Below are 21,451 nucleotides of genomic sequence, written 5' to 3'. Positions count from 1 at the left end.
TTAAGAGGTAGAGAGTAATAATAATCTTTTATATTTTGCAACTAATAATGTGTTATCCCTTAGTGTTTTCAAAGAATCTTCTAATTGATTTTGAAATACAAAAACTTCTTTTTGTTTTTTAGAAGTCTAGGCGAGTTTGTTTGGCACAAAAACATTTACGTGGCCAGTGGGGCTTTGCTTGAATCTATTCATATAGGTACTATTTGGCATTTATACGTCTTAGTGAGTGGATTTAGCTTATCTATGTATGATGGGTTCGACTAAGTTAAAATAGTGACTTTAGGGTTGTAATACCCTTGGTTCCTATTGGTTGATGTAATTATGTCAATTTTTTGCTCTGAGTTTTTTTGCGTTGTTTAAGCGGGTTTGTTTGGATTGTTCCTTGTTTATTGGCTTTGATTTGATTTGATTTGAGTAGGTCTGGTTTCATTTTTTGATGATGTTGAGTTGATTTCCTAGTTTTTCTAAATATGTCGGGTTTGTTTAAATTAGAATAGTGAGATTATCCAGTGATATAAGTTATGATAGGTTTTTTTAAGTTAGAATTGTGAGATTAAAGTTGTAAGAAGCTCTGATCTTGACTTCTTGTAGGTTAAATTGATTGTGTAAAGTTTTTGCTTCAAATTGTTTTAGATTGTTCAGATGGGATTGTTTGGATTGATATAGGTTTATTTGTTTTATTTTCCTTTGACTAGTCCTAGTTTTATTTTCTAAATGAGCTAAGTTGATTTCCTCATTTATCTAGGTATGCTAGGTTCATTTCAGTTTGTAAAGGGAGTTGATTTTTCAAATAAGCTTTGTTAGTTGGTATGGATTTGATTGATGGTTGGTTGGTTGCTAGGGCTTGGTTAGTTTTGGATAATGCATAGTTGGTTCTACCTCAGTTTGGCAGGACTCGGTTTTGCGGGATTTGGAATAATGGGATTGATTAACGTTAGTTATATTCAATGTCTACCAGATGGTTTTATCTATGTTGAGTTGGATTCATTTGTATTAGGATAGTTTGGTTTGGAAGTGAGTAATCTAAAATTGTCTGCATCTTGTTCAGCTTTGTTGACTTTAATTTAACTTTGTCTCGATAGGTTAGGTCAATTTAGATAGTTTGGATTAATTTGAGCTATATTTAACTTTGATGACTTTCTTGTAGCAATGTCTCGATTGCTTTGGTTGGATTTGTTAAATAATGTGGATCATTTCTTTCTATTCTTTTCTTATATCGGTTACTGAATGACAGATTCGTCCAACCTTGGATGGTTTTGTTGGTTCCAATTTGGGTTGGCCATGTTGGTTTTGGTTTGTACTCTGTTGTAACGGATTCTTTTAAGAGGTCGAGAGTAATAATAACATTTTATATTTTGCAACTAATAATGTATTATCCCTTTAAGGTTTTCAAAGAATCTTTTGATTGAGTAACTGGAAGTGTATGAATAATTTTGGCTTTAAAATACGAAAACTTCTTTTTTGGTTTTTAGAAGTCTAGGTGAATTCGTTTGGCACAAGAACGTTTATGTGGCCAGTGGGGATTAGCTTGAGTCTATTCCTATAGGTTCTATTAGGCAATTATATGTCTTAGTGAGTGGATTTAGGTTATCCATGTATGATGGGTTTGAGTAAAAGTTAAAATAGTAACTTTAGGGTTGTAATACCCTTGGTTCCTAGTGGTTGAAGTGATTATGTCAAGTTTTCGCTCCGAGTTTGTTTACGTTGTTTAAACGGATTTGTTTCGATTGATTTTCATGGAATGGATTCTCATTTATAAGGAGGGATCCCGAGATCCTGAAAGGAAGGTGCTAAAAGAATTTGATTCCCATTAGGAAAGGGAATATTAGATTTGTTGTTGGCCATTAAGTGGCATTGCTAGGGTTTCACCACGTGTCTTTTGAAATATTCTCAAGGACTAACTTTCCTTTCGTCCGAGAATTCTCATAATCCACATGTGCTACTTCCTTTCATGACCTACTTAACTGACGTGGCATGGGTGACATCATCACCCAACAGGCATGTTTTACTAAACCTACATGGAATATTATCATGCACGTGATCCTGAAGTTTCCTGTCTAACCAATACTTAACTCCAGTTCGTAATAACCCATAGTTCTGTAGTGGTCTCGTGTTCATCACAGAACTGTGCGTATCCGAACTTCATCACTGAACCGCATACGTCTAGACTTCATCACGAGTTCACATTAGCTAGTGTTTACTCTGACTTGCATCAAGTGCAAGTTTGTCGCGGACATGCGATGAGTCATATGTCCATCATAGTCGTTCGATGAGTTATAAGTTTATCATAGGTAACCGATGAGTCATGGCCTGATCACAAGCACTCATGTGGTACCTGTTTATTGTCTTCTATACTTTGAGGGTTTGAGTGGGCACTATGTACCTACACTTGGAACTCCTAGTTAATGGTGAATAGACCAATGGTGACCGATAGCTCAAAGGACCCCTCCATGACAGATGTATTACTGTTAAAATCTCTTACCTCCATAGGCAACCCTTTAATAGTCTCTTTCTGTATGTTCATCAGCTTGAAGGTGTAGATGGAGATCAGATTCATAGAACTTCCCTGATCAATCATTGATCACCGCATCTCCTAACCCTCTATTTTGGTTATGATATATAGGGATCGGTTGTGGTGGGGTCTATGGCCAGCATATGGGACTTGTCCACTCGATGGGGTTCGAGTGGCCTTCTGAATGTTTATGCTAGCGCCCTGATGGCGAGTCACCTTGTTGCAATGGTGGCTCCCTTCTTACTAAAGAATTGCTACATGTCTGGACTCTGTTCAAACCGCTAGATCAGCATATCTGGACAGTCGCCTCCTGGTGTTCCTACCACATTAATACTACCTCCTTGGGTGTGTGAGGGGAGGGGGTTAGTCTCTACCTGAGCTGGCTTTCTTTTGATAAAGTCATCCAGCTTTACCTTCTATGCAAACAGCCACTAAAGTGTGAAGCAGTCCATTAAATTGTGATTTGGCAACTGATGGTAGTTGCACCACCTCCCCCCATGCCTCTCTTTCTCTGGGTCAACTCCTGGTGGTGGTGGTGGCAAGTTGATCACACGATCCTCCACCAATTTGTTCATTATCATAATAACCTCTTCCTTGCTGCAGTCTACAGGCAAAGGGAGGAGGGGCAGGGGTAGCGGGCTATTCCATTGACTTTGATTACCACCATGGTAATAGGGCCCTTGGTTAGGCCCTCTGGCATTCCTAGGCCTTTAGTCGACGGCATACGCTTCATTCCTTCCATATTGTGATGCCATCAAGATAGTTGACTAAACGTCTCAACTTCAATGTTCTCGATGCCTATCTTGTAGGCCGGGTGCATTCCTTGTATGCATTGTTTGACGAAGCTATTTTTGGTAGCATGCTCATCAAAGATAGAGTGGGTCAGCTTCTGAAACCTCATGACTTAAGCCAGGAGGTCCTCCCCTGCATGCTGTTCTATGTTGTGCAAGTCCACCATCGTCAATCTCTGCTCTAGGGTGAACCATTTGGACAAGAATCCTTTCGCTAACTCTACCCACGAGTCTATGCTACCCACGGTCAGGTTGGCGAACCATGTATGTGCAGGTCCAGTCACGGATTTAGAAAACTATCAAACTTTTAGGTCCCCATCCAAGGCAAAAAATCCCAATGCGTCCTCAAACTTATTGTCGTGTTCCTATGGGCTTCCCTTCTGTCCATCATATTGCAGCCACTACTGCGGTGGGACATAGCCGGAGGGATATGGCTTATATAAGATGTTGTGGTCAGAGTAGGGCTTTTGGAGTATGAGCGCAAATTGGGCCCTGTTCTGGCTTTCCTCCATCAAGTACTAGATGTACTCTTTCAGTTCATCGTGGTTGATGGGTGCCTCTATTGCTGCGATGTTTTGTGGGGTCACACAGGGTTGTTCAGCAATAGAGAAGGGGGCTCTTTCTACCATATCTTGTGTAGGTACAGGGTTGGTTGTTGAGGTTTAGGTTTGCAGGGTGGTCAGCAGGGATGTGTGCGGAAGGGCCAATAGGGGTGAAAGGGGAATGCTTGGTTACAAACAATTTTTGAAGAAGTAACTATAAGGTGTTTGTCATCTTGGCCTACATTTGCTCTATGTGAAGGGATAGGAAATTCATCACATGGACGCCCAACAATGCGGAATAAAGGGGGTGAATTTCAAAAATTTTTCTTTCCCTTCAACTGGGAATTGAATTCCCAATTTAGAAAATCATATTTTCAAGGATCATTCTTGAACCATAAATTGAACCAGATCTGAACCAAGAGGAGGAGAGAGAGATAATACCTGATACAGAGAAATAATATCTCTCAACATAGGTGTTTACGCCCAAGGTAGAAACCAAAATCTGCTCCCACTAAAGATGACGCAGTGCATGGAGCAGAATCAGCAGTGTCCTTCCTAAGAACTTGATTCTTCCCAAAAATCACCTAGACGGCTAGTGAATACAACTCGTACCAATCTTTTCTCCAAAAGATTGGAATCAAGATCCGATCTTGATTTCTCCCAAGCAATGGAGATCGAACTACTATAGGCGGCGACTATAGGAAGGAGGCGGCTAGAGAGAATTTGTAGGGTGCAGAATTCTCTCCTCTGTGATCTCAGCTCTGAAGACAAGACTGTTACTGGTGATTGTTTGTCTAAAGGCTACCGCCCCCTCTTCCTTTTATAGACATAAAGGGATCAGCTCCTAATCCCATTAGGAGTTGCTAACCCAAATCATATCTGGATTAGAAGTCCCTTTGAGATAAGGGATAAACCTTATCTTATTTGTAGATTAGATCAGCTAGTTTCTAATCTAATTAGGAAGTTTTCAAATCTAAATCTCATTTAGATCTTAGACTCTCTGAGTGGATAGGGTATGGGACCAATCCTATCAGCTGATCTTATCTCAGAATTCGCCCCTTAAAAACTAATCAAATTAGCCCAGTTCGAAATGGGCTTAAGGCCCATTTAGGGTTATGTATTCATTTAAACCTTCCAAACTGCTGCCCAGTTGGGCTTCTTTGTATGGCGTGGGACCCAAACATTGATCTACACATCAGCCACATGGGTTCAGCCCAGCCTTTGTTACAAGACCTGGCCGAATACACTGTTATGGACAGTGCACCCCCTGAAACCCATCAGATGGGCTCTATGGGCCCAACACTTACCCTAAGTGGTCCCTGGGCCAAGCCACCTTGTAACACCCAGGGACTACGGGCAGATGCAAGATTATCCCATCAGGTATTATCCTCAATGGTCTTACACTTAACCTCTCAGCCCTTAATGATCATACACTACCCGACAAGAGAGGACATCTCCCTCGGCTGCAAGGAACAGTGTTGCACTCTCTACTTATATGGATCCCGGGAATTAAAACCTTTTTGCAAACATTTTAGAAACCATAATATATATACTTTTATATCTCATATAAAATATATTTTGCAAAACAAATCTCAACGGTTGAAATCGGCTGCCGGTAGTCTTGGTTTCCAACAGTGAGAGTGCATCCCCAATCATTACCTTTGTCCGACAAAGGGACTGATCCTGTCACTATGATCACCCACTCAGATGAATTCTTGGATTGTCCCAACATACCCAGGTTTTTACCCCCGCTAAGGATCTCACTGATTGGTACATCAAAGGCAGCCCGATCCGACACCTAGTGCAGTATCATAATTGAGTCTAGGGGTCGGGTGTAACTTTCCAGTTTTGCCCATCAATCTCCAAGGTCCAGGGCAATACTGGAAATTTGGTCCAATTCAAAGATTCAATTAATCCCACACTGTATGTGGGGGGTAGCTGAGACAAGCCACCCCAACCGACTTGGTGGCACCACAGTGTCAGCCTTGTCAGGGTAGGTCTCCCCAGACCGACCCACTGGCTGTGAACATTCTAAACTAACACGAGTCTCATTAAGTGTCCAGTTTAAGGGTATTACATAGAAACATACCAAGGGAACATGAATCAAATATGCACTTTTATTCATTTACAATAAACTCATAAAGTACATCAATTTAATTGAAGCTAAGGGCATACAAAACTGTAACACTATGTAGTCGAAACGAATATTGAAATCATACACCTTGCTAGAGAGGATTTCGATGTCAACTTGCTTGACTAATTCTTGGTCAATCTGGTCTCCGGCCTCCGAGTTAATGTTGTCATGTTCAATGAGTTGTTCTTTTGGAACAATGGAAAGGTTCTACAAGCCCCCTTCGTGATCAAGGAAGAACTAGAGATTCTAATGTGAGTATGGTGGTAAGGCTACATAAGGGGGTCTCCTTGAAAGACGAAGGAAGGTTGTGGGCAAAGGGTAGGCTAAAGGCTCGGATTGACAAAATGTGGTGTTTCGTTATGAGTTAGTCCTCCTTTTATAGGTATGATCCCAAGGTCCTAAAAGGAAGGAGCCAAAAGTGTTTGCTTCCATTTGGAAAGGGAATCTTGGATTCGATATCAATTGCTAGGGGGATACCGTGAAGGGTTCGCCATGTGTCTTATGAGTTCTCTCAAGGATGAGGTTTTCTTTCGTCTCAGGATTCTCATAATACATTATATGCTACTTTCTTTTGCGGGTCTCCTATACTGACGTGGCACGAATGATGTAATTACTAATCTTACGTCTCCTGTACCTATGATGGTTGTGAGTTCATCGCAAGCTCGCAATGACCTTGTGCTCATCGCAAATCTCTGGCGACTTCGGATTCCTTTTCGGTGCATTAGCTTTGGGTCTTTTGTAGGCCTGTGGTGACCCTAAGCTCATCACAAGCTCGTTTCAGGATTTGATCTCATTGCAGATGCATGCCAAGTCATGGACTTGTCACAGGTGTCTCTTTGGCATCAGTTTAGCACCTTCTGCGCTATTGCAATTGTGGTGATCAGCGTGTGCCTACAATGTGAGAACCCTTAAGAGAAAGGAAACTTTGTCTTTGAAGGATCTCCTTAAGCACGTGGCAAAATCCCAATGGTGCTCCCTTAATAGATGGCATAAAGATCCCCTTTCCTAATAGGAAAAAGGCCTCATTTTATATTTTTCTCCTTATAGCCCTAGGGTCCTTATTAAAGTAGAATAACTCTCCCCCCAAGAGAACACGAGGGTAACTCTAACCTAGGGCTTCTCAGAGATCTCTTTTACTCTCTCTCTCTCTCTCACTCCCTCCTAATATCTTCTCCCACTATCCTCTCCAACCAATATTCGGTCTCGTATTCTCTCTTCCCTATCATCCTCTTTGAACCTTCAAAGACTTGATCAACTGCCAAGACTCCATGGTGATTACAAATGTTAGACAATAGAGGTCAATTGTCGTTTTCGATTGGAACGATTCAAAAGACATTGACTATAGGGTTAAAATAGTAATTTCAATTTAGTGCCCTTTTTAATGTAAGGGCAAAAATATTCATGTATCTCCATTATGATTTAAACGATTGCTATAATTGTTATAAATAACTAAAATAGTAAGGGTAGAGTTAATTAATTTTCTAAACCTTAGCTTTAAGAAAGTTGCCATTTTCAAAACATCAGTTTACCCTAAAATAATTATTAAAAAATATTATTAAGTATTCACCGCAAGACAGAATACAGCGGCGGGACAACAGCCTATTCATGAGACAGGCCTCTTCACTTTTTCTGATTTAACAGACAGAGAGAGAGAGAGACGCAGATAGGCCGTTCTCCCCTTTCCTTCCCCTGTAATTCCTCAGAAAAGAAAGAAAGGGAGAGGCAATTGAGCTCACTGTCTCTGCGAGCTTGATTTCGGGGCTCGGAAAAGGAGAAAGGTGGAAGAGATGCTACTCAATCGGGGAAATGGCGTCCTCCTGGCCATCCTTCTACCCATGATTTGGATATGGGTCATGGGGCTGACGGAATGTCGAGAGATCCGGCCGTCCGACCACGGGCTGACATACCAGACAACCCCAAAGGAAACGGAGACGCCGGAGATGAAATCTTTCTTCGGATCATCTTATTCCGACGACGTTGTGGAGAAGCCCGAGGCAAGAAATGCGACCGACCCATGGTGGAGGGCCGCCGGCGTTGGAGCTCCGATGAGGTTGCGGGCAGAAGGGAAAAGCCATGAGCACATGAGGAACGCGTTATTGATTGCCAGTGTAGTGTGTGGGGTCCTGGGAGTGTCGCTGTTGACTGCTGCAGCTTTCCTTTACTTCACGCAGTTTCGTGGAAGGCCCTCCATGTCCAACAAACAGTAATTTAAGATACAGTGGAGGAAATAAGAGTTTGTGTTGTTTGTTCCTTGTTGTGGACAGCGAATTCTTCGTTAAAAGGATTTTCTTCAGTATCAATGGTCATTGGATTATTTCTGTTGCATTTATTATGACAATCAGGATTGATGTTTTTTTTTTTTGTTTGTTTGGCCGTTTTCTCCAGTTATAGAATAGGATGATTTTTATAAAAATTATGCCAATTCAGTACCACAAAGTCATTTTTTCCATATGAGGTTTCAAATAAACAATATTGTTTAGTTAATTTGGTTATCAATTTTCTTGAATTGTATGAAAAGCTATTTGTTGGTGGGAAACCTCTCTCAACATTTTTGGCATTTTTTCACAATTCAACTTAGCACTTGATGGAGTCTAGTTGTTAAAAAAAAAAGGTTAAAGGATACAATTGGTAGTGCAAATGATTTTGATGCAAATTCTGATTTATTTTTGTTTCAATTTTTATCTTATTTTGTTTGGTTGTATACAAATGAAGTAAAATAAGACATGACTGAAGAACGAAGTAAAATCCAAAACAAAATTAAAGTAGAATTTGCAATTTTTTCATTTGAAATCCTATGCATTTATGATGGTACAAATAAAATTACACTACAATCAAACATAGCCTAAAAAATGTTTTTCAACCAATTTTCTCAGTTTTCAAAGAATACGCCTAACAAAATATTTATTTAATAAATAAACGACAATGAAATTAAATTCAACCATCTGGATCAACAGTTTTTTATTTACTTTTTCAAAGTGTTTTAGTGCTTCCCGATTTGAACGGTCCAACCATGAGTCTGTTACGGTTCTCAAAATAGTGGTGGGGAGAAGATAGAATGATCCTCGGATTTACAGACATGGAAACATGTTCTTTGTTCATTGGCATACTTTTTCAGCGATAGTACAATACCCTCTTAAGAACGTTGTCGAATATTAGATAGTGCTCTAGTATCTGGATTGTTGATTAAACACATAAACTAGTATTTACTTGGTTGGATGCAAATGCAATCCCTTCAGAAGAATTAACAAATGATTTTTGTTAAGTTTCTGACCATTCAAGATTCAATGCCAATACAAGTTTATTAGCATCACTTCCCATTTTAACTTGAGAGAGAGAGAGAGAGGGAGGGGGAGGATGTGAACGGCTCTCATTTCAGTCATTTGTAATCATATTGCACATGAAATTGTTTTTTACAAGGAAAAGTGATACAAATGATGTTAGCTGGATCAAATTTACAAGGACGAGCTCGATTTCATTACTGTTCCCCTCAAATTTTTATCGTGGAAGAATTACAACATGCCAGACGCCCAGAGCTCCGTCTGAGTACTCTTCATGATTAACTTTGCAACAGAAATGATGCTACAACAAACACCTGAATATATTTGTACGTATAGGATCCCATTATTCATTGACTTTGTCCCCCAAAATCTCAATCCTATCCTTCCAAAACTAAGCACCCATCTTCCCTTCCGAAAGACGAGATAGAAGGCCCATTCAGCCAATCAGATTTAGGAACTCAGATCTTTTCTGACACCTTTCATGGTGATCTCCGCCATTGCTTCTTCCCTTTCTTTGTATTTAGTTTGAAAGGGCTCCAGCTTTTTCTGTGCTTGGAAGTCTCTGAGAATAGGCCAGAGGCCAAGGCATGCTGAAGCCACAACTCGAACTCTTCATCCTCTTCCTCCATCATCTGAGCATCCAAATCCCATGGGAATCTACCTGGATTTGACCTCTGTGCAGCCTTCTCTAAACCAACCATATTTACATGGAAGCTTGGTCGATGTGTATTGGGCCTACAAGTCATTCCCTGCATCAAACAACTAAAAAATGTAAGGCGAAACTAAAGATAGCAGTTCATGCAAATTTTCCAACAGACGAGGAAAACCGTTCAAGTGTCAGACATCAAACGACCATGAAATACATGAATAATGCTCCATATTTTGTAATCTAATTTTTTTTGGTTGTTAATACTGTCCCCCCCCCCCCGACCAAAAGAAAAATATTAGTTTCATAAATTATATCTAGTCAATTCTCTAATAAAATCATAAGATTTCTCATAATAGATTATTAATAGTGAAAAATAGTTACCATGATAATAATTATCAGTAAATGGCTGTAAAAAAGTTCACCAACATTACAAATAACTTTTTTTTGGTCATTTAGTCTTTTGTTCTTTCGTAAATTTCATCGTGCAGTGAACTGTGCTGATAAACAATCATCTTAAATAGCATACTCATGGACACACGAATTGCTTGGTGCAATGGAAGAATCTAGGTCTGACAACCGTGAGAATGTGGGTTCAAATTTGAGAGCAGCCACTTCATGTAAAAAAAAGAAAAAGCCAAAGGTTGGGTACATTATCCAGTTCACCCCTCACAACCCAAGGTAGCTAGGACCAACAATGGGTGATGGCCCTATATTTCAAAAACCTTACGATCCAGTTCACAGCCAAAACTTTGATGTCTATGAAGTAGCCAAGTACACAACAGTGAAGCAAGTTTTTGCAATTAATCCACCAAAATAAAGAGAAAAAAAGGACAAGAAAAACACTAGAGTTGATAAGAAAAAACGTAAAATGATTTCCATCAAGCAAATATATACATTGTCAAGAGATTGAGATTTTACTTTGCATGGTTCAGTTTATGGCAAGTAATTTCACTCTCAGCTCATTGTTTGTCTGAATTACCGGAAGGGGCATCATTTGAGAAGAGAATTTTAAGTTGATAATTTACCCGCTTTTGTCAATGTTCGTAGGGTGGGAGTAGAATAAATTCCAATGCATCATAATATGCATGTTCTCATCCTAGGAAGGAGTGTTGAAACACTAACCTGACATATGGCCCATTCAGACACATCAAAGATCTTGCTCTCGGCACATACAAAGGCACGAGGTATTTCCACCTGGAAGACAAAAGAGAAGCAAGTATATATAACTTTCAAAATAGTGTAACATACCTTATGTCTGATCCACAAATTTTAAAAAATGCCTTGACTGAACAGAGGGAAAAATATTGTGTTAAACATGTAATCCAAGAGCCATGATCTAAGGTGCAGAAAGCAAAAGAAAGGCTTGGTTCCCAGATTAGCAATTATCATTTTTCCATGAGCATTACCTTATTCAGCATCCCAGTCCAATTCACAGTTCAGTTCTGGAGACTCTAACCACATGAAATACCTAATTGAAAGAAAACTTACCTTCTGAGGCCTTGCAGAGGCTATTGAGCAACCATATTCAACCCATCCATCTCCGTCCTTCGCTAGATGATATTGACAGCAGTCCTGATGTCATATCATCCTTAAATCATATACACATCCTAACAATGAAGTTCTAAGTCTAAAGAAATATAAACAGCAATTTTGAATACACTCAAAACTGGTCTAACCTGACACCACCTTGCCTTGGACTTGGTTCTATTGGTACATATCCATATATGTGAATTGCCACACTTAGTGCACTGTATCCGCCTCGACTCTTCAGATCGATAATCCATACCATCCTGTTGATTGTGAAATACATAATAAGCCATACATTATTTTGGTAGAATAGTGGAACCTTAAAATTATGTTCTTTTAATCGTTGTTGACTTTCTCGCACCAACACCATAAACAAACACAATATGTAAGGGAGGTAACAAAAGAAGGATATTAATCTTTATATGAAGAAATCAATCTTGTTTCTATGTTCCCTCAATCATTGCTTCAATTAATGGCATTCCACCATTATACTGAATGAACAATATCAGATAACACAGGTTACAGATACTGTAGTAGTCCATCTCTATTTTCAGGGTAGAAACTGTAAATTCCACTAATTTAAATCCATTGAATCCTATGTTTAAGTTACCTTTGCTCCTCATTATTAAATTCCACTAATTTAAATCCATAACAATAATTTCAATGGTATAAAACCCTATATTTTTAAAACAACCCATAAATAAAACCTTTTTTTTCAAGTGGTGAGTAGTCAGTTCAACCATTTGAGTCAAATAGGTCAAACCATTATAACATAATTAAATACTAAAAATTATAAAATATATAAAATAAAAAAATAAAAAATATATATACACGTCTCTAATATATATGTCATATTAAACAAAACTAAGTATGATAAATAATAATTTCTTTTATTAATGATGTAAATGAAATAGAATATTCAAAAATAAACTTGTTTCCTATCTAGATGGTCAGTCAATAGTCCAACCTTTTAGACCAAATAGGTCAACCCATGATGTCATAATTAAATAATAAGTATTTAAAAAGATAGAAACACAAAAATACAAAATGAAGTATAGAAGTTTTCTAGAAAACATTAGAGTACATCTCTGATATTATATATTCTTCACATTAAACAAAATTTACTGTGAAAAATAAGATTTGTTTTTACTAATAATGAAAATGGAATACAATAAAATTGACCCAAGAGTAAACCAGTTTTTCTATTCATGCAAGCAGTGGGAGAATGGTTCAACCATCTAGGTCAGATGGGTATACCATGATGTCATAATTTAATAATTAAAATTAAAAAATAGATAGAAATGCAATAAATTGTAAAAAAATAGAAATAAAAATCATTAATGTATTTGTCATATTACGAGTATAAATGTAATAAACAAAAATTATGTTTATTAATGATGGAATACAAAAATCAAGAAAAAATGAGAATTAATCTCTAACTTGTGACACCACATGAAAAAAGCACATGAGGCATACGCCTCAGAGGTGTCAACACCTCTGGCATACGCCTCAGGGTGTTTTCCCACACCTTTTAAAACACTGAGCTGAGCTTAGGCTTAGGTCAAGCTCAAGTTGGTCAGCTAGAAATAGCCAAGATTTTTTTTGTACCAAGTGGCCACTTTCAGACTCAAACCAATTTTCTCATGCTTATCAGCCAGAGATTTTACCATTGCACCAAGCAATGGCTCCTCACCAAAAAAAAAAAAATTAATAGAAAATAAAAAAAATATCCCTTTATATGTAATGGATGGCCAATTTGTAACAATTCCAATATGGAGTTAGGAGACAAAACAGCTTGACAGCATAGACCTCACCCTATGTATTATAAAACGTAGATTTACACCCAAACAAGAAATAAAGGCAGTTTTACACACCAATAAATGTATTCACAACCCAAAGACATCATATAAAAACTGGCTATACAAACTTTATAAATAGATTTCTAGTGTTGATATATTTTTCTAGTTTCCTCTTCAAGAGTTTATTTAATACTCTCACTGAAGAAAATCAATTAGAATGGAAACTTTTAAAAAAAGAGAAACCAAACCCTCCAACATGATCCTCAGAAGTCAGAGCAAAAAGTCATGACAAAACAGGAGAATACGTGGCAATACCTGTTGTGAAGTATCATATGACTTCTGACAAACGACTCTAGATTCTTCCTTCCTTAATTGCTCATCATAATCTTTCTTCTTTGTATAATCTGAAAGAACCTGAAAAATTATCACAGTTACTTGTTACAACCAATTATCTACGATTCACACAAAGGCTAAGTTTGGAAGTGCACAAAAATAAGCGCTTATTCGAATAAGCACTTATTTTGGACTAGGATCACACCAATAAGCACTTATTTTGGACTAGGATCACACCAATAAGCACTTATTTGCATTTGGGAAATAAGCCCAATAAATGCTTATTCTTCAGAATAAGAACTTATTCGAGAAGCCCAAATTTTGGTCTTATTTTTTAAGTGTTATTTCCTTTCTGCCCTGTCTTGGCCACCATTCATTTTGAAAATACCTATACTACCCCTGTTTGAAATAAGTGCTTTTTCACCAAACACTAATGAGTGCTTATTAGAATAAGCACTTATTTTTCAAACTCCGTTGAAGATGTACTTGATGTTGTGCAATTTTCAATTTAGACAAAATAAAACATGGAATACAAAATTAAGTAGGCGTAAACTTTTATTTATTTTGCAAATAAACATACCTCATATGCGCACTGAAGTTTTTTGAACGACTCACTTGCTAATGAACTTCCCATATTTTTATCAGGATGCACAAGCATGGCCTAGGCAGAAAAAGAAATAGATATCATAATTGGAAGAACACAGATAGAAAATGTCGGAAAGTACCATTAGACAAATATGACGTGCTACTCATTAACATGCTATACTATTATACACAACTAACCATTTCTTTTGGAGGGTGAAAAACAGAAAAATGAAAAGTAAAAAAAAAAAAACTAGCTAGCAACATACTAGCCAAGCAAGGGGTGAATAGGGGTCAATTACTCTAGGTTACACTGTAATTTATCTTTTTTTGAGGCAGCATCCCGTGCCTCATTGGAAATCTAAATGTTGTATCAGTTGTAAATCCATCTTAAAATATATTTAATGAAATGCTTTATTATTCATAAAATGTACATGCAATTTGATGCAGGGGGTAAAAATTTCCGCCTGGTCAAATGAGATAAGTTTTGTAGACCCAAAGGATGACGAGGATTGGGGTTTAGAAGGGTGAAACTATTTAACAAAGCCTTACAGGGGAACTGGTTATGGAGATTTGGGTCAAATAAGGAGGAAAATTCTTTATGGAGGAAGGTGGTGGTGGGTAAATATGGGGTGGTGAGATTTGGATGGGAATCAAGGGAGGTTAGTTCATCATACGGGATGAGTGTTTGGGGATGGAGATAGATTAAGATTTGGGAGGATGACTGAAGTGGGGTGGGAAGATTATGTGAGGTTTGACCAAGAGTCCAAGATTCTAGTGTCCAAGATTAAGAAGACCACCGCTTGACAAGGGTGGAGGAGTTGGGAAGGGTGAAGATCTCAGCCCAGTCTAAGGATGAGTCATGGTGGAAAGAGTGCTCAAATGGAAAGTTTACGTTAAATCTTATTTATTCAACTTTGTGCAGGAACCAAATGGACTATGATCAAATTGTTGGGGAATGGGGTAATCTGGTGCCCCCAAGGTGGAAGCTTTTGCTTGGCTGATAGCTATGGACAATGTGTTGATACTGACTCATTTGAAGTCAAGGGACTTCAGCATGGCCAGCATGGGTTACCTGCATAGAGAAGAAGAGGAATCAGTCAGCCGTCTTCTTTTCATGCAAAATTACTGGTTTCTTGTGGACCCTTTTCACGAAATTATTTGGGGTTAAAAATTTTCAGACAATGACACCTGAAATTTTTTCTCATGGCCAAGAATCAGAGGAGGTAAGATGGCCAGAATAATCTGGAACTGTGGAATATTATAGAAAGAAAGGAACAGAAGACTTTTTGAAGACAAGGAATGGAAGCTCGACAAGTTGGTGGCAGCTGTTGGCAGATCTGTTGCAGATTGGGTCTTGATATTGCCTGACTTTCTCAGGTCAAGAGAGAAGACTAGAGAGAAGCTTATGGGAGGTGGTGTGCTGGGGTATCAACATTGTAATTTAGATACTTGAAGATATGTAGTTTTGTATTTTTTGATGTTGTGAGGTGTTTCTTAAATACCTACCCAGATTGTATACTCATTTTCTTTTAATGAAATTTTACCTTTGATAGAGTTCAGATCTGTACAGGTTTCAGTTTCAGAATAATAGAAAATAAGAATGAAAGGGGAGAGAGAGAGAGAGAGAGAGAGAGAGAAGAGAAGAGGAGATAAAAGAAAAGACTGCATCAAAGTAGAGAAAACTAATCTCTCTAGTCGGCGAGATTTATTTATAGTTTTCTAACTAGAAGCACAATGACTATTGTGCCCCCACTTAAGTGTGGGACAGCTTCATAGGAGTGTCAATCGAGTAACCATTTCCTCTAAGAGATTCTTCAACCACACTAATTCACATGTTGTGTGTGCTATAGCTCTATATGCAGCTTTTGCACTGCTTCTTGCTACCACTGTCTGCTTCTAACTCTTCCATGTCACCAAATTGCCCCCCAAGAAAAATGCAATACCGTGCACTAGACCTTCTGTCAGATATGGATCCAACCCAATCAGCACCAGTGTATCCCTCTATCTAAAGACTTTCTCCGCTTTTATATAACAAGCCACGGTTTGGAGCTCCCTTCAAGTACTGTACAATCCTTAGAACTGCATCCCAATGTGGGATTCGAGGGTTCTGCATAAACTGACTCACTACACTAACCGCAAATGAATGGGCCGAGTAATGGCCCGGTGGTTCAACTTACCCAGCAACCTCCCATACCTTCCAGGATCTTCAAATTCCTCACCTGCATCACTACTCAACTTGACATTTGGTTCCATGGGTGTTTCAACTAGTTTGGCACCCAACAACCTTGTCTCCTCTAGTAGATCAAGGACATATTTCCTCTGGCAAAAATTAATACCATGCTTGGACCTTGCTACCTCTATCCCTAAGAAATATCTTAATTTACCAAAGTCCTTTGTCAGGAAGTGATCATGCAAAAAGGTCTTTAACCTAACAAATTCCCAACTTGTCACTACTAGTAAAAACAATATCATCTACATATAGCACCAATAAAATCTTCACAGCATCAAAATCATAGTTGAATACTAAACAGTCGACCTAACACTGTTTCATGCCAAATTTCTTAACCACTTCACTAAATCTACCAAACCATGCACGAGGAGACCGTTTAAATCCATAAACAACCTTCTTGAGTCTACACACCTTACCATCCTCCCCCGAGAAACAAACCCTAATGGTTGATCCATATACACCACCTCAAGAAGATCACCATGTACAAAGGCATTCTTGATATCAAGCTGAAACAAAAGCCAATAAATAGTAGCTAGAGAAATCAACACAAATGAAACAATAAAGTCAATGCCATATAGCTAGGAATAACATTTAGCAACCAACCGAGCTTTCAACCACTCAACACTACCATCAAGTAAATACTTGATAGTGTATACCCACTTACATCCTACAGCATGCTTACCAGGAGGGGACATTCAGTAGGAAGTTGCACCGGAGGCAGAGACTTAGTTGCGGTTGAAACAAGAGGAATGGGGTCCTTAACAATAACTGGAAGCGGAAGAGGAGAAAAGACATCCAACCTAGAAAAAAACGGAATGGACTCAAAGAACGTAACATCTGAACACACAAAGCAATGTCGAGAACTAGGATTACAACACTTGTACCCTTTCTGGATCCTAGAGTAGCCAAGGAAGACACACTTAGTAGATTGTGCATCTAATTTTTCCATTCGAGATCCAAGATTATGAACAAAACACACACACCCAAAAACCCTAGAAGTGAGAGGAAAAGGAGATGATGTGGAAAACAAAACTAAGGAGAGAATGACCTTCAAGGATGGACATAGGCATTCGATTAATAAGGAAGCAAGATGTAAGCACATCATCACTTCAAAAATGTTTAGGTACATTCATATGATGCAAATGGGACTGAGAAGTGGCAGTTCTTTCTTTCAGCTACCCAATTTTGCTGAGGGATGCAAGTGCAAGAGGTTTGGTGAATAATACCATGTTCCAAATTAGCTAAAAAGGTGTATAAAAATATTCACAATCATTATTAGAACCAAGGATTTTAATGTGTACACCAAATTGAGTGTGAATTTCAACATGAAACTTTTGGAAAATAGAGAATAATTCACTCCTTTCTTTCATAAGAAAGTCATGTCATCAGTGAAGGATTTTAATATGTACACCAAATTGAGTGTGAATTTCAGCATGAAACTTTTGAGAAATAGAGAATAATTCATTCCTTTCTTTCATAAGATAAAGGCATGTCATCCTTGAATAATCATCGACAAAAATTACAAAGTACTTGTAACCATTGTATGACACTTTTATTTGGACCCCAAGTGTCTGAATGGACCAAAGAAAAATGAATCAATAGATGACCATCAACCCTACGACTAAAGGGAACACGATCATGTTTCCCATACTAACACACCTCACAATCCAAAGTAGAAAAACGACTCAATGCTGGAACAACTTAAATGCTTTAAGAGACAAATGACCAAGTCTTCAATCCCACTGTAGAGGAGAAAGAGGCGACTAAAGAGCTGTTGATGAACCACCACCATCAAGGTAACACAGTCCACCAACTTCATGCCCTCCACGGCTTCACCAATCTTCATCTCTGTCTTGAGATCTTGAGAAAACACAAGAGGGTTAAAATGCAATAGAGCAATTAAGAGACTTGGTCAATTTACTAACAGAGTCGATGATTAAAACTTAAAAGGGAATTTGGGAACATACAAAACTTAAGACGAAGATAGTAAACCAGTGTTAACATTACCAATACCACATATGGAATGGAGCCATTATCAAGTGTAATAGTGTGGATTGTAGAGGACGAAGAAAGAGAAGTAAACACACTTGGAGCCCCAATCAAATGATCGTAGTGATTTAAAAGGCATGCCTAGGCACACAGGCGAGGCGCATTTTGGGTATGTGCCTCGCCCTAGTCCTACACACACCCCTTTCAAAAGGTGCACGCCTGGTGTACATAGGCATGCACTTGATGCGCCTTGTGCCTCAACCCAGGCGTGCACCTTTTTAAAATTTTGCGCTTTTTGGTTTTTTTTTAGTCTGACAGCTAGGTCAGGCGCTCTGCCCCCGAACCCCCAACCACACCCGTCGAGGCAAGCTTCGAGAACCCCCCTATTTGCTAATGTTGTTCATTCATTTCTTTTGAATTTTTTTATTTTCTGACTTATTTTTTATTTTTTTAGCTTTTTTTGTAGTTTTGCACCTTGCGCCTCAGGTGCATATTGGCCCTTGTGCTTTTAAAACACTGAATGATCAAAAGCCCAGAGTCAATGATCCAGTGAGAGCGTTTGGATGCCAAACAAGCCATACCTGAGTGGGCAAGCATAGCTATTTTCTGCTGAGAAGTAGCCTAAAGAAACCACTCATACTCATCACGTGGAACACTTGTCATCTCTTTCTCGGAGTCATCTGTAGATGTAGGAGGTGTCTGATCAGCTTGCTGAATTTCTTGTCTCATACCACCATCACCACTAGCCACTACATGATTTGCCTAGGTTGAAGGTGGGCTACCATTGCGTAGTGTGTACACTTCTACGGACCACCATTACATCCTCTACCTCCAATATGCCCACCACCATGATTGTACATGGGACCATTACCACCACCAAGACTTGGTTGAATTCCCCAAACTCCTCTACTACCACAACCTCCCCCTCTTGTCACTTCAAAGTAAACCTAATAGATATGGTAGAGTTCTTTGTAGGTCCAACCAAAATCCTCCTGAGACGAGCAAACACCTCCTCAAGAGAGGGAATAGCAGACCCACTTAGTATCTATGCTCTTACCGATTCATATTTAGACTTCAATCCCATTAAAAATTTGGAATTCAAACATTTAGGTATATGCATATGATGCAAAAAGGAATCGAGCAGTTTCCAAGAGGTGGCGGTTCTTTCTTTCAGCTACCTCATTTTGTCGAGAGGTGTAAGTGCAAGAGGTTTTATGAATAATACCATGTTGTTCCAAATATTGTTGAAAAGGTGTATAAAAATATTCACAGTCATTATCAGAACGAAGGATTTTAATATGTACAACAAATTGAGTGCAAATTCCAGCATGAAACTTTTAGAAAATAGAGAATAATTCACTCCTTTTTTTCATAAAATAAAGCCATGGAATCCTTGAATAATCATCAAAACAAATTACAAAGTACTCCTCAAGACTTTGATTACCCTATTGCAAATTAAAATACTCTTAGTAGAGCTGGTATACTGTTATGGGCCAACGAATAGGATCTCGTCACAGGTCGGCTACTGGGGAAAAGCTCTTGTTTTCCCTTATTTCTCTCTTTTCTCAAGGAACCTATCTTTAGTGCCTTAATGGTGATTTGTTAAAGAGATTACCAACTCTCCTCTGCTCTTTCTTGACTGAAATTCGGGATGGATTTATTGAATAATATCTGCCTTAAATAGAAATTACAAGAGTCCTTCTTAAGGAAACTTTCTGAAAAAGAACTTTCTAAAAAACAGTAAGAGACTTTCTAAAAACATTAGGAAACTTTCTAACATTTAACTTTCTAAAAGACCTAGGAAATAATAATGCTACTGCCTAATTAATAGGAACACTGAATCTAGCTAAGAGATAAGATAGGAACACTGAATCTAGACAAGATAAGATAGGAACACTGAATCTAACGCCCATTACTGCTGCTGCCTGCGGCTGTATTCCTTTCCAACTAAAGCATCCACAATATATACTCAAGTTGTATTGTCATGTCTTGAGTAAAGCTTCTTTGCATGATTCCAAATCTCCTTGGTTGTGTCTAAGAACATGAAATTCACACTAATCTTAGGTTCCATGCTATTCCATAACCAAGTCATAATTTGTGCATCTTCTTGTTCCCAATCATTGTACTCCTAAGAATCAACTGAGGGTTTATCTTCTTTCACATGCTTCGCCTTTTTTTTAGCTCTGAGAAAATCTTGAATAGATTTAGCCTAATGTGCATAATTCTCTTCGTTCAATTTAATAGAGAGGTCATCTGCACATTCAAGTAATCAGGGGGAATTATAACACTGGACTTATGTTCATTGACATCTCCAATGGCTGCCATAAAAAAATATATATATTTTTTTCTTCTCACACTAATATGTGACACAACCTTACTAACTGATCCCCACACTGCACACCTATGGCTAACTACTGTTGAAACATCTACTGTCACAGGTTTCAGCAATGATAATCACCACTGTTTTCCACTTTTGACACCGCAAAAAATCACCCAAATACACCTCGCGCATATGATACTGTCTGCTACACATCATAAATTGCTTCCCATTATAATCTCATCCAACCCACCTATCTGAACCACACAAGTCAGACTTAAACCTGTCAGACCACTAAACTACTGTGAACAGGCCTCTTCGATCCATCGATTAGAAGGCTTTCTACCAACCACCTAAAACCACCACAACACCAACCTGAGGCATTAAAACTTCCAGAAACAAAAAACGATCACTCCTTCTCAGCCTTTTTGTCAAACTCCAAGTGACTAAGAAAACTGTAAAATACTAGATTGGGAGGCACAGAAAACTGGACAGATCTGAACTGATTTATAACAGCTCTGATACTATGATAGAGTTCAGATCTGTACAGGATTCAATTCAGTTTCAGAATAATAGAAAATAAGAATGAAAGGAGAAAGAGAGAGAGAGGAGAAGAGAAGAGAAGAGGTAGAAGAAAAGACTGGATCGAACTAGAGAAAACTAATCTCTCTAGTTGGCCAGATTTGTTTATAGTTTTCTAACTAGAAGTACAATGACTATTGTGCCCCCACTAGTGTGGGACTCATCACTTAACTTAGAATATAA

At 38.4% G+C, this 21,451-nt stretch overlaps 2 protein-coding genes across 6 annotated transcripts in view; one reads left to right on the top strand and one right to left on the bottom strand.

Annotated features, from left to right (window-relative positions):
• Positions 1-7,494: 7,494 nt before the first annotated feature.
• On the top strand, positions 7,495-8,304 carry LOC148865483 (uncharacterized). Its single transcript, XM_088980559.1, has one exon. It carries the CDS (start codon positions 7,767-7,769, stop codon positions 8,184-8,186), a length of 420 nt encoding a protein of 139 aa, XP_088836685.1. The 5' UTR covers positions 7,495-7,766; the 3' UTR covers positions 8,187-8,304.
• Positions 8,305-9,349: 1,045 nt separating this feature from the next.
• Positions 9,350-21,451, bottom strand: part of LOC148865481 (uncharacterized) — a 54,122-nt gene continuing 42,020 nt past the window's right edge. For all 5 annotated transcript variants that reach the window (XM_088977843.1, XM_088977844.1, XM_088977846.1 and 2 more), the window contains 6 exons: positions 14,146-14,226; positions 13,548-13,646; positions 11,583-11,696; positions 11,395-11,478; positions 11,029-11,100; positions 9,350-10,006 (listed from right to left, as the gene is read on the bottom strand). In XM_088977843.1, the coding sequence (XP_088833969.1) occupies positions 9,737-10,006; positions 11,029-11,100; positions 11,395-11,478; positions 11,583-11,696; positions 13,548-13,646; positions 14,146-14,226 (720 nt within the window). In that variant the 3' untranslated portion in view covers positions 9,350-9,736. The remainder of the gene's footprint in view (positions 10,007-11,028; positions 11,101-11,394; positions 11,479-11,582; positions 11,697-13,547; positions 13,647-14,145; positions 14,227-21,451) is intronic.

Source organism: Nelumbo lutea, chromosome 3 (genome assembly GCF_056320005.1).
Source record: "Nelumbo lutea isolate HS-2025 chromosome 3, American lotus-T2T, whole genome shotgun sequence".
NCBI lineage: Eukaryota > Viridiplantae > Streptophyta > Magnoliopsida > Proteales > Nelumbonaceae > Nelumbo > Nelumbo lutea.
This window is presented reverse-complemented; position numbering and strand designations above follow the sequence as displayed.